Genomic DNA, 13,203 nt, shown 5'->3' on the forward strand with positions numbered 1-13,203 from the left:
GGCGTGTCTTTTTATGACGAAAGAAACTATTTAAAAAAAAAAATTAGAATAATTAGAAATAAATTTATTAATTATAACATATCTTTTCATTTCAGATAATCACCAAAAAAAAACTGATTAACGGCAATTTGAGAAGCAGGCAACAATGACTCGATCGAACATTGTTGCATGAGGTTGGGTGGATTTATTATAAATCCACCAGCAAAATAAAGTGGGTATTTCGTTTGTATGAGCGTGGCACTTCTTTGTACTATAGATTCTTTGCTACAACTATTTTCAATTGCTTACTTTCATTAGCTATGCTTACAACTCTACACGATTATACATAGCTGCGTTGTTGCATATGCATTTTGCTTATCTCATATGCACAAGTGAAAGCACACGCGCAATATATCTCATTTTGTATAAACGAGTTCCAATGAGATTCAAATGAGTTCCAAATGCAAATGAATACATTGAATACACCCTAAGTAAAAGTTTTTAATGGCAGTTTGACAGTTTAAGAAATTTGTTTTTGACATATTTACAAAAGTAAAGAAATATTTAGTAGTGGCATTTCCTTGAAAACGTTGCACTTCCTTTTATAATTTCTACAACCAAAATGTACTTAATCGAAGCTAAAAATTAGTTTTCAGTTTATATAGTAAAATTTGAAGGTATATTTTACTCTAGGTTAGGTTCGGAAAGCGCGTGCTGACAGTTGTCAGCATTTCCACTCGGATGCATATATTGACCATTGTGATGCCCTCAAAAATATGAATACCTGGACATAAACAAGGCAAAAAAAAGATCAATGTGGAAGCCAAAACAGTACTTGCGTTACATTGTACAAGTATTTCTACACATTATAAGCCGGATTTAAAAAATGTGAAAATTGGACACCAAGCATATAGTAAATGCAAACTTTATTTTTTAGCGATGCTCGCAATTTTGAAACCTTAATCCAACACCAGTTTCAATTTTAAACCTGGCGTTGATTACTATGCTCAGATGTATAAAAGTATTGCACATTTAGTATTAAGCATTTAAAAAAAAAACTATATAGACTATATAAGTTAACAATTGTCTTGGCACAATTGTTATTTTATTTAATTTTTCTGTCTTCTATGAAGACTTTACTCACAAAATTAAATAAAACGCGTTAGCTTCCTATGAAGCGCTTTTCTAAAAAACTGAAAACGCATTTATTGATTTTGCTGTTCGACATGTACTTCAGCATAGGAATGCAAAAAGAAATATGATCTTATGCTGACGTAGTGTCTGGAAATTGGTTACATACGAATTCTTTTTTATTAATATTTTACAATTGATATAAGTGCGTTAAATAATATATTTAAAAATTATAAATATTATCATATATAAATATGATAATATTTATTAAAAAATATATTATCCGCTGACACCAGTAAATCCGTTGTTAACTTATATATATACATATAATTATATATAAAGTTTAATTATAAAGTTTCCATCATATATTAATTTACTTCGTTATTGCAAAATGTTTTTTCATGTGCGTTTGAATAAAACTTAATATCCTTCATTTTAATTTATTAAGTGAATGATTTTATTCAGAAGATTGAAAAAATAATCACTAGTAGTAGCATGTAGTTTGTTTTGAATTATGATGAGACACATCAATCGTTTTTAAATAAAAATTTGGTCAAACAAGGTTTGACTCACATCGTTTCGTGTATACCTTATTCCATTATGTATTGCGCGCGCTTCGTTTTATTTGTTCTTAAAATTCTTTGAACAGTGGATAAGTTTATGGTGCGGCAGATTATGGACGATTATTTATTAGTAGAAACGTACAAGACATCAACCAATTGGAAAAAAGATGAAGCTCCAGCGCTGGATACGAATCAATATAGTGACCAAATCAAAAATAGCACTGCTGAAGTGGAATTTTCATGTGCAAATAAAAGATTCAGAGTTGGGAGTTACGTGCGTGCTACATATGCTGATCAAGTAGACTATGAAGCACAAATAATTAGTATTAACGAACAAATGTGTGTTATACAATATTGTGGGTATAATAATTTAGAGGAAGTTTCTCTGTCTGATCTTACTATGTCGTTTGGAAAGAAAGCGAGACGCGACCAAATTATTAAAGCGATGCACATAAATGACAATGCGAGCAACAATGTCAACCGAGATATTCAGTATCAACAGGGTACCGCACACATACCCCCTCCACCGCCATTACCGCCTATTTTTACAAATAGTAGCTGCTCTCACGATTCTGCACATCTTTCTGCAATGCTAATGGCTTGGTATATGAGTGGTTATTACACTGGAATATATCAGGGAATTCATATATCTAAAATTTAATAAGACTAAAATAACTAAAAATGTATTAAAATATTTTGTAGTAAAATTAAGATGTATTTCATTGTAAATTTGAGGACTTGTGACATGTTTTATAATGAAACTAAATAAAACACTTGTTTTACCGTGTTTGCATTGTTGCATAGTGTTGTGCATAATAAAATCCACCAAAATGAGCACACCAAATAAATAAGTTTTCTTGTCCACTGTTTTACTTTTTATTAATCTTAATTACAAAGTTTTGTTATTGTATTAACTGCCACAAGAAAACATCAAAACCAACTATTCTTCATAACGGGTGAAATAATTCACAAAAATAATGAAGTATTCCGAAATGCAGCTATGCAAAACAATCGCAACTTTATTTTTGTATTTTGCACAAAACCATTTGCTTTACATTACTTGGGCACAACTGCGGGCCATAGATGATATTAAATTGTCAATAAAACTATTTGGAATTTTTTTAGCATTCATCTTTCAGGACCTCAAACGTTTGAGAATATTAAAATGTTCTCAATTGAATTCAAATCGGGCTGGCCCCAATCTAATACTGCAATTCTATTGTTCAAAATTCATATCTTTACCAGCTTTAAGGTATATTTTAGGTTCTTAGCATGCAGATAAACTCATCGAAGTGCCATTTCCCATTCGGTATGGCTTTCTAAAATATCTTTGTACACATGTTGGTCCATTATTTGATGAATTGCATAAATAGGACCAAGTCCAAATCCTTAAAAGAACACCCAAATCATTACTGACCCACCCCATGCTTCACCGTCGCTTGGCAGCTACGCGGATACAAACGTTTTTCTTTTTCGTGGCGTACTGTGCACATCCTATCCAAATTAAATATATAAAGTTTCCATTTATCGCTAAAAAATATCTTCAATTTAGCAAGAGTTCAATTTAAATGCTTCCGTGCAAAATTAATCAGGCCTATTCTGAATACTGCCAGGAAACTAAGCTCCCTATTCCCACGCTGTTCCCAAACACACAACTCCCTTATTCTGAATTGCTTGGGAGACAGCAGTTTCAAATTTGTTTTGTTAAATTTTGGCAACCCTGCCACTTTTTAATGACGAAAAGTGCGAAAATGCGTATAACAAAGAAAAGAATTGCGTATCATATGTTGATTTAAATGTAAAAAACGCATTTTTTGTCCGCTGCACAAATTATCGGAAATAAATATGTTATTTTATGAGTAAATAATAAATAATAAAAAACATTTATTTTAATGAGTAAAATAAATATATAAAAAGAATTGTGCATGAGCAAAATAAACAAGAATTGTGCAGTTGTTAATGATTATTTAAAGAAAAATTTTAAAAAAGTTTTCAAAAATGCATCCAATTGCATTTCGAGTTTTAGCGGAGGATTTGGCTCAAGAACAGGAGCAAGAAATTTTGCAACAGAGTATCAATCGCAGAAACTTACATGTTAAATTTAACTCTTTTCTAAATTTTTAACTCTTTTTTAATTAATTAATAAACAACCTTACGTTATGATATCAATTCTTCAATGTCTTTATTTTCAAACATTCACTGCTTTTATATAAAATTTGCGTAAATTATAATTTACTTTTTTTATATAATTAGGATAGAAATGTCCTTCATGCTTCAATTAATGAACTAATAATAGTTTATGATTGTGCAGATGTTACACTAAAAAAGAAGCAATGTTTTACCTGTACATACCATAATTGCAAAAGTTTATTTTAACTTATTCTAGGAATCTCATTAATTTCAGAATTTGGACGAATGCTCTAAGGTGCAGAAGTGTGCGACACCCTAACATAATTTGCAAATTGTCAAATAATATATATAAATTTATTCAATATCTTTACATTAAGAATTAATATTGTTTATTACATTTTTATATATATATTTTTAAAAATTAAATTTTTAGCATAAACAATTATATATAATTGTCTATAAAAACTCAATTAATTTGCTTCTCTTAGCTATTATAGTCGTTGGTTGTGCTCATAAGTAGCAAGTCTTTGCCCTTTAAGCAATTGCATTCATACATTTCTGTCATAAGTGTGCACAATAGTAGAATGAAAAAAATAATGTGCGTGTGCTCTAGCTTAAAATATGAGAAATAGAGATTGGGAATTGTATGAGAGTATGTTCTGTTCTATTCGAATATCAACTACATGTATAACAATTCATGTTGACTTGCCGAAGCGGTTAGATGTCCGGCTAAAGTTTGCACCTCACATCACCATACATTTCCTTCAAATTTCGTCTCTCCCCTTTTAGCTGTTGCTCAGCGAATAATAACCACTTTGTGTGCGGAGTAGCTGGCCGCACATTTATACGTTACAAGTGTGTTCCATTGTGTTTGATCACTGCATAAACATGTATGGTTCTAAATACAAACTCTTTTGTTTGAAAAAAGTTGGTTTGATGTTATAAGATATATGCGCAAAGTTGTATTTATGTTATTGCATATTGATATAATATTAAACTTATATTTAAATTATTTACTCAATTTGTTTAATATGTTATTTTGTTAATGAATTATTAAATGTTATATTATGAATATATTGTTACCTAATGTAATATAGTTATTATTAATAAAACATCTTATATATTTCAATTTATCATTTTTAATTTAAGTGGTACATGTAAAAACAACATTGTAGAAGGGCCGCACACCCTTCCAGATAGGGCACACGTCACCACTGCCTCTAATTTAATGCACACATAATATTTAAGATCACGAACAAAATACATGCATTTACAATGCTAACAACAACACACACACCAAAGACATAGAACTAAACAGGCAGAAATTTTTTGCTTAGCAAACAACATCGCTGACACAAAATTTTTACAAATGCTATAAGCTATTCGTGTCATTCATTTTAGATTAGTATATTCATACTCCCATTTAGAATACTTTACTTAACCGGCATCCGTTGAATAATATACTTATGAATCATTTCAGTGGCGAATGTGAACGCATATGAGTAGTGTGTGAAAAAAAACATTTATGTGGTTTCATATTTGGTTTTTTACGAGTGTACTCTGTGTGTTGAAATTATAACTTGTTGCAATTCTGTGATCTTTCTTATAACTGAAATACACTACCCTCGGGAAATGATTGCTACAAAAATTGTGAAAGTTACTCTATCAAAAACATTAAAAATTTTACATGAGATGTCAGAAACCATTTGTGTTCATGAACACAAGCTCTAGACATTTTTTTATGCATTTTTGATTTTATTTACATAACTATACTGTTAGTGTAGTATTTTTTAACAAAAATATACAGTTTTTATTCGTTCACTGATTGCAACTGTTAATGATATTAACAAAAAGTTTTATTTTTAATTAAAATTATTATTTTATTTATTTATCGTTTCATAATTCGGGCAAGTATTTCTTTAATTAATATGATTATAAACACAGTTGCTATTATCAAATTTAGCCGGTATAAATCCTCTTGGCAGTATAGTATACAAGCTGAAGCACAAAGATACAGCAGCAATGAAGTGACATTATTTCCAAATCTGCAATCAAATGTTTTAAAATCATGTATATTATTATTGTGGCAGTTACAATACTTATGAAAGGAAACATTCAATTGTAAAAATAGACATAAACTTCCAAGCACGGCGATTGAAGGTATCAGAGAAGAATTTGAAAAATTTCTGCTATTCATTGTACTTCCATATAGAATATTAGTTTTTAATAATATTAAGCATATTTAATGTTTTTATTACCTGTAACTCTTAAACCAAGCTATCGTCACTGGAATGTTCAGTAAAGTCAGAGCTAATAACAAAAAAAACATTGATAAATGAAATGGAAAATATTGAATTTCTTCCATCTTATATGAATTTGGTAACTTTTCGGTTTCATGTATTGTTTTAAAATTATCATCTTCAATTTTGTTGTCCTCTTTTGTACAACGTATTTTATTAATATTGCTATGTGGTGTAAACATTGTATCAGTCTGATCTTGACGCTTTTTAGAAAGTCCAGTTGCGATGTGAGTCAAATGTCGTCTGTACGCATTTAATAACTTTTTAAAAATAATTTTTATCAGTACAACATTAAAAATTTATTATTTAAAAGTAAAGTCTTTAAAAGTAAAATATTACCAAAATAAAGTAAACTATAGAAGCCACTATTAAAGCAATCCCACTACAAGTGCTAACAGCAACTCCGATAGAAAATGCTATGAATGTAAATGGCAATGACGTCAAAAGAGGTCTGAATATTGCGTATTTTGTTTTTTGAAGATCTGTAACCCTGAAAGAAATTTATTATGCGTATAAGCTGTACATGCTACATGTTCGTAAGTATTACCTAAAAAAGATTTTGTGAATAAATCCGCCTGTCAAAAACAAAGTTAATAAAACACAACCATTTGCGGCTACTGAAATAACTATTGCCGTCGCATGTATAATGAAAGGCACAATTAAGGACGAAGTAGTCAATTTAGGTATAGATAAAAACTCGAATTGCACTAAAAACTTTCTTAATATACGACATGCTGTAAAATATGTATAAATGACTTCGAAACATTGACATATAATGATTTCTTACTAGGTATAACATATATAGAACTAAACTGAAAAATTCCTGAGTATGGTCTTATATGTTTTAAAGTCTTCTTTTCAAATAAAAATATATGATTTCGTAACACAATAATAAAAACTGCAATTATATGGGATGGAAGCCAATGATAAAATTCCAGTACTATTCTTGACAGCGTTACGTCCAAAGAAAATTGATAACTAGGGAAGAAAAGAATATATATTTAAACTTTAAGAATATAAATATCACCTTATTTTGTATCTGCACGCTGCATCTAAGAAAATTTCCAAAACAATAGATTCATTATTTTTATAAGGACGATCAAAAGGCGTGCTTATGTAAATGCTTGAACCTTTTGTAGTCTCACTAGAAAAGTTATTAATATATAAAATTAATAATATTACTCTAAAAACTATGCGTACCTCAAGGTTTTGTATTGAATAAATCCATGCGCCCAAGGTACACAAATTTTTGTAATAACATTATATGAGTTAGAGCAAGAAAGTGGGTCTATGTTAACTCTTAGTGTTTGAAAACTTTCATCAAGGTCTAAAAGATTTAAAATAAAAAAGATACAAGAATAATCAATTTAATATTCCCTGCCTTGAATGTATACTTTGTAGTACAAAGATCCTTGCATCGTCTCATTTATGATATTAGCTTTTAAAAAGTTATACCAACGTGGCATTATTATATTAAAATGTCTCTCTTTTGAATTATATATATCAACATTTAGATTCATCTATAATTATATAAAAATGTTAAATAAAAGATAAAAAGATGGTAATAATATTTACTGGCTGATCAATTGATGTTATATGCGCGACTACATGAGTCCAATTTAAGAACGTTTTTCTTAAGTTATTCAAATCAAGTATTGCCATTGAACGAACTTTATCTTTAAAAGGCATTTTTTCTACATACTGGTCTATTGAAAAACCGCTTTCACTTAAAAAAGAAGTTTTGCAACGTAATTTACAAAAGATAAATTTAAAAAAATTACCAAACATTTTTACCATTCCAAAGTGTCTGTGCAGTACATCCATATAGCCAATGCTTATCGTGAAAGTTGTTAATTTCAATATACAGCTTCTAAATGAAAATTTTGTAGCATATAAATAATCATGCAAAATAAACTAAAGTTGACCATATATAAATATAAAATTACTGTACCTGATATGTTTCAAATTTTCGTAATGATATCATATGATTGTAGTTTTGCTTAACAGCTTTTTTAAATCTTTTCTGAAATACTCTTTTAAAATCCTCATGCCATAAGTCTTGATCATTATTTTCTTTAAGCAATCCAACTTCATGAATATTGATTCGATTTTTGAACTTCTATAAATAATACAGAATGCATAAAAATGATGTAAATTATTGCAAGTAATCCTTAATCCTTACTGAAAAGTGACGAACAGCAGTTGTCAACCGATCCGTTTTTTTATGATTGAACATAGCGTTATTTAAAGAATCAGTTACTGCAATTTCGAATAAAAATTTATTTATAACTACAACCAATTGATAACACCAAACTGAAGATAAATGATCACAACTGACCCAAACATTAGGTATGGAAGATGTCTGTAAGTTCAAAAATTATAAAAAAAATTGTTATATAGATGATTGAATACTGATTTGCAAACAACTTTCCATAGCATGGATATCACTAAATCTGGACGAAGTAAGACCAGCACGTACAAGTAAGTCACGATTTCCTCCTCCAATAGAAATTAATAAAACATTTTCTGTAAGTGATTTATTGCTTTGTTGTGCAATAGAAAATTTTTTAGCTATTTCTTGCAAAAAAACAGTGTTAGTACATATATTCGCATTTGATAGCAAATTTTGTGATCTAGTCTCCATTAACATTTTATTTGTTTTTTCATAAAATAAGTTCATTTCCGTATCAATATTAACTACAGGATTATCTAATGGTGACGATATGAAAATAACTGTATTAATCAATTTAACTGTATCATTATCTGTGAGAACGGACTGGGCAATTTTACCACCCATAGAATGACCAATCAAAACCACACTTTTGTTATTATTATCCAAATGTTTATATAACGCCAAAACTGATTTTATGCAAATTTTTAAGAATAACTTTTGATCCTCCAAATATCCTCCATATATGGCTGATAATTCATCATTAAAATCAACTGAAAAATTGAGATAACATGTATTTCAATTAACACTATGTTCAGTATTGTACCTGTAAAATAATCCATATGAATATTGTTACCATCATCAAGTGCTTTTCTAATTGCAACAGAAGCTAAAGAGCGCCCCTAAAAAATATAACATTGCACTTTATATGTTAGATTGAATTCAAAACATTTTAATGATAAACTACTGTTCATATAAAAAATTAAATAGATGAAATACATGTCTTCTTTAAAGATGCAACGTTTGCAGCGATTCTAGTTTAGGGATAAACGTTTTCATCTTGCATTTTTAATGTATGTATATAGCTAACAACTGGTGGTTTTTGTTTTTGCCATTAAGTTTTATTATTTTATATGTACCGATATTTACTTAATATGATTACTATGTTGCAATATTTGAAAGGAAAGGAAGTTAATTTTTGTTAGATTAAAGACTTACAATCAAAAAACTATCTAAACCAATATACAGTATATAAATGTATACTTGAATAGTCAGGCGGCCATAAAATCAAAGAACTTGGTAGTTTACTGGTATTGGTTGGTGAACTATCAAGTTAGACTAGGTACTACTCATCCCTGAGTGTAGACAAAAGCCATATCAGAATATCTATCGCTCCATGTAAGTTATTATTGAAGACAGAAAACTTTTAGCCAGCTAAGTTTTTCCGCTAGAAACAGCGACGAGTAGAATGAATTTGTACAAACTATTTGTGAATAGACTAAGCTTAAAATTTATTTTGTAAATTAAGAATTTGTAGTAATAAATAATAATAATAAATAATAATAATAAAAAATAATAATAATAAATAATAATAATGAATATAAGCTGTAAGTCGAAAAATAGTTTTATTTTTTTGGTTATTATGAACTCAAATATAAAATGGTTGGTAAAAGTAGAGTTAATATTTTTCTTGAATTGTAATTACAAATTAAATTTTTTTGCATTTTTAAAAATTGATTAAAATGAATTCTTATAAGTGGATTTGCAGCATCCCGCAAACTTTTTTTCTCTGTTAATTAATTTCCTATTGCATTTCTTGCTCTTTTTGTAACAATTCCTTCGCAATTTTAAAATCAAAATTTACATTTGTATTTACAAGAAATTACAGCGTTCCGCTAATTTTTTCTTCTGTTTATTATTCTCTGTTGCATTTCTTGCTCCTGTTTTTGTACGCGTATTTCTCTTCATTTGATTGTTAAGCTTCTTAATTTCGTACTTCTCGCTATCAAAAAATGCAAATGCTGCCAAAGTACAAAAATAAAAATTTGGATTTTTAATTGTTCACACATTTTAAGGGAATGGCTGTCTCCCAAGCAATTCAGAATAGGGGAATTCTATTCTAGGGAAAAATATATTTAGGAAGAAACGTATGTGAATTATTATTTTTCACTTACTCTGCAATGTCACTTTTTCGTTATAGGACCTTATTTTTTGCTGAAAATTTATTTTAAGCATAGTTGCATTTTTAAGGCCATTTTTCATAATTTCGTTCTAATGTTAAAACTGAATTTTGTATTGAAAAAAAAAAAACAATTTAATTTCGCTGAAACAAAGATGAAATCAAGATTTTTGGGAAATTAAAGTGTGTCTCAACATAGTATAAGATTGATTATATAAAAATCTCGTATTAATATATCAATACACTATAATAAATTTTGTGAATGTGTATAGGCGGTTTCCGCTTGAAAGATAAAATAGTTTAGTTGGCACTATGTAACACGAGTTTTCAAGAAATTTTTTTTTAATTTTCAAATTACTCATTCAAATATACATACAATCACAAATCTACTGGCATATGTTCATAGCATGTAGAAAAAAAATTACTCACAATGTTTTAATTTTAGTCTAAATATTATAACATACAATTTTTCTGAAGTGTTTCACAAATATATGAGTATAAACAACGTGTGAGTTTGGCTTTTTTGTACGTTGTTTTTTTATTTTGATTTTAATTGAGTTGTTGCTGAGTATCATTGTGGATATTATTGTTGTTTTAAGTAAAATATAGGGAAGATCAAGCCTTAATGCACGCAGCATAGGAACAACACACCAACGGTGTATGTAAAATCCAATAGAACCATGCAAATAAATAGAAAAAACAAAATCAGTACAGCAAGGAGCACAGGAACGACAAACAAGTCGTGCATCATTTGATCGACTTGCGTTCGAATATGCACCATACATCGATTGTTCAGCACAATTCAAAAATTGTTGTCGGTGCAAAGAAATATCTGGCCTCTATCGTGTTTCAAGAAAAGTAGTACTCCACTGGAACATTTGCAATACATTAAAATCACTATATTTATCGTTCGTACGATGCACTTCACGAAATTGTCTTTTTGGAAACGTCGATGGAAATTTAAATATCAACAACATTGGCAATGCATTTATTCTACCATCAAGCTACGTTTATAGTCTACGATACATGCATGAATACAAACAAAAGGCAATTGTTTACGTGGCCAAATCGTCCAGATTTGTTTATTACATTCACATACAATCTAGTTGGAGAAAATACTGACTTTGATATGCATATCAAAATACTGACCAAGTTTTATTTTGACCACTTTAATGGCAAAAATTCCAGCGATGCAAAATGATCAAAATATTTTTTAAACTAATACTGAATTTTGGGTAGAACTAACCTTGAAAAAGCTGACCTTTTTGACGCCTATTTCAAAGCTACGTTTAGCAGCCCAAAACAGCAATATAGTAACGTAGCATAGCTCTACCCAAAATATAGTAATAAAGAAAGTCCCTATAACAAAGATTATAAATGCTATAAAAAATAAAATTAAACTAAGAAAATCTCCGGGATATGATGGTATTACGGAAAAGATTCACCTTAAGTATTTTCCAAAATCATGGAAAGTATCAGAAGTAATAACTATACCCTAACCAAATAAAGACATAACTTTTACAAATTTATACAGACCAATTAGCCTATTACCAGTTATGTCAAAATTGTTTAAAAAAAAATTCTATTACCACGACTAGAATCGATTATTAACTTTTTACTAGAATCGATTTATTTATTTATCCTGAATTAGACTTCCGGAAAAAATATTCAAATATACATGTTCACAGAGTCGTAAATAAAATTACAAGCAATATTGACTTAAAACAATTTTCCTGAGTATATTAAATGTAACGCTTGATAGTTGGACAAATAGAGAGCTCAAATAATCACAAGCAAAACAGTACATGTCATCTACACGAATAAAAATATCACCTAAAACGTTTAAAAATTAATAATGATAAAGTCTTCACACACACATAGGCAAATTACCTTGTTGTAATCATAGATAACAGATTAACTTGGAAAGATGCGAAATATGGGACAGAGCATGCAAATTCAACATACAAATACTCTAAAGACTTTGATCAAAAATACTTATCATCTACTAAGATTAGGACAACTCAAACTAGGACATTAATCGTGACTTAAAGATACCCTTCGTAAGAAAAAGTAGTAAAAATAACAGATAGATTACTCTTCCAGCAATGAGGCAGCTACCAAATGACGATGCAACATATAATAGACTTTTGAAGCGCTTATTTTCTTCAGAACTATCAATATATCAAATATAATATAACATCTAAAACTAGCTATTTAATATACACATAATACAATTTTAATTTCTTTATTGACTCATCTACTCTTAATATTTTATCATCTTTTTTTTTATAAAATTTCAATACATTTTTTTTATTTATTGTCTATATTTCATACACAACAATTAATTCTTAATATTGATTTGAATTATTATTTCAATTTTCACTACTTTAAAAAAATATTAGATACCAAATATTGGCAGTTTATAAAGGGAAAAGAAAACAAAGAAAAAAATACTAGATATTGGAAACGGTACAACAGAACAACATCCAAACACATGTCACATTAACACTCCGATAGGCACATATTTTGATAGTCACGTACGGTACTCATGGGTCTGGCCAGACACATATGCGTTTTGATGCATTTGTACATAAATATTAAGTACTTTAATGAGTTAATGCATAAATACATATATATATATATACGATGTATTTATATATTTTAAATTATTTTTAGCTTGGATTTTTATTAATTTTCATATTTTAATACGCTTTTGATGATAAAAATATCGAAAAAAATAAAAATTTAATA

General features: G+C 28.8%; 2 protein-coding genes across 4 annotated transcripts in view; one reads left to right on the forward strand and one right to left on the reverse strand.

Moving 5' to 3' along the window:
* Window positions 1–1,729: 1,729 nt before the first annotated feature.
* LOC119672317 (survival motor neuron protein) lies at window positions 1,730–2,556 on the forward strand. The gene has a single exon (XM_038083341.1). It carries the CDS (start codon window positions 1,771–1,773, stop codon window positions 2,332–2,334), a length of 564 nt encoding a protein of 187 aa, XP_037939269.1. The 5' UTR covers window positions 1,730–1,770; the 3' UTR covers window positions 2,335–2,556.
* A 3,105-nt stretch (window positions 2,557–5,661) lies between these two features.
* Window positions 5,662–13,203, reverse strand: part of LOC119672294 (GPI inositol-deacylase) — a 48,941-nt gene continuing 41,399 nt past the window's right edge. The window contains exons 3-17 of one of the 3 annotated variants that reach the window (XM_038083321.1): window positions 9,100–9,175; window positions 8,535–9,046; window positions 8,286–8,465; window positions 8,055–8,222; window positions 7,885–7,973; window positions 7,679–7,829; window positions 7,485–7,623; window positions 7,304–7,430; window positions 7,131–7,247; window positions 6,891–7,081; window positions 6,651–6,837; window positions 6,443–6,593; window positions 6,062–6,363; window positions 5,903–5,992; window positions 5,663–5,848 (exon numbers count right to left, since the gene is read on the reverse strand). In XM_038083321.1, coding sequence (XP_037939249.1) covers window positions 5,692–5,848; window positions 5,903–5,992; window positions 6,062–6,363; window positions 6,443–6,593; window positions 6,651–6,837; window positions 6,891–7,081; window positions 7,131–7,247; window positions 7,304–7,430; window positions 7,485–7,623; window positions 7,679–7,829; window positions 7,885–7,973; window positions 8,055–8,222; window positions 8,286–8,465; window positions 8,535–9,046; window positions 9,100–9,175 — 2,637 coding nt within the window. In that variant the 3' untranslated portion in view covers window positions 5,663–5,691. Of the gene's footprint in view, window positions 5,849–5,902; window positions 6,005–6,061; window positions 6,364–6,442; window positions 6,594–6,650; window positions 6,838–6,890; window positions 7,082–7,130; window positions 7,248–7,303; window positions 7,431–7,484; window positions 7,624–7,678; window positions 7,830–7,884; window positions 7,974–8,054; window positions 8,223–8,285; window positions 8,466–8,534; window positions 9,047–9,099; window positions 9,176–13,203 lie in introns of all 3 variants that reach the window. The other 2 variants (XM_038083312.1, XM_038083328.1) reach the window with 2 other exon arrangements.

This window comes from Teleopsis dalmanni, chromosome 1, assembly GCF_002237135.1.
Source record: "Teleopsis dalmanni isolate 2A chromosome 1, ASM223713v2, whole genome shotgun sequence".
Lineage (NCBI taxonomy): Eukaryota > Metazoa > Arthropoda > Insecta > Diptera > Diopsidae > Teleopsis > Teleopsis dalmanni.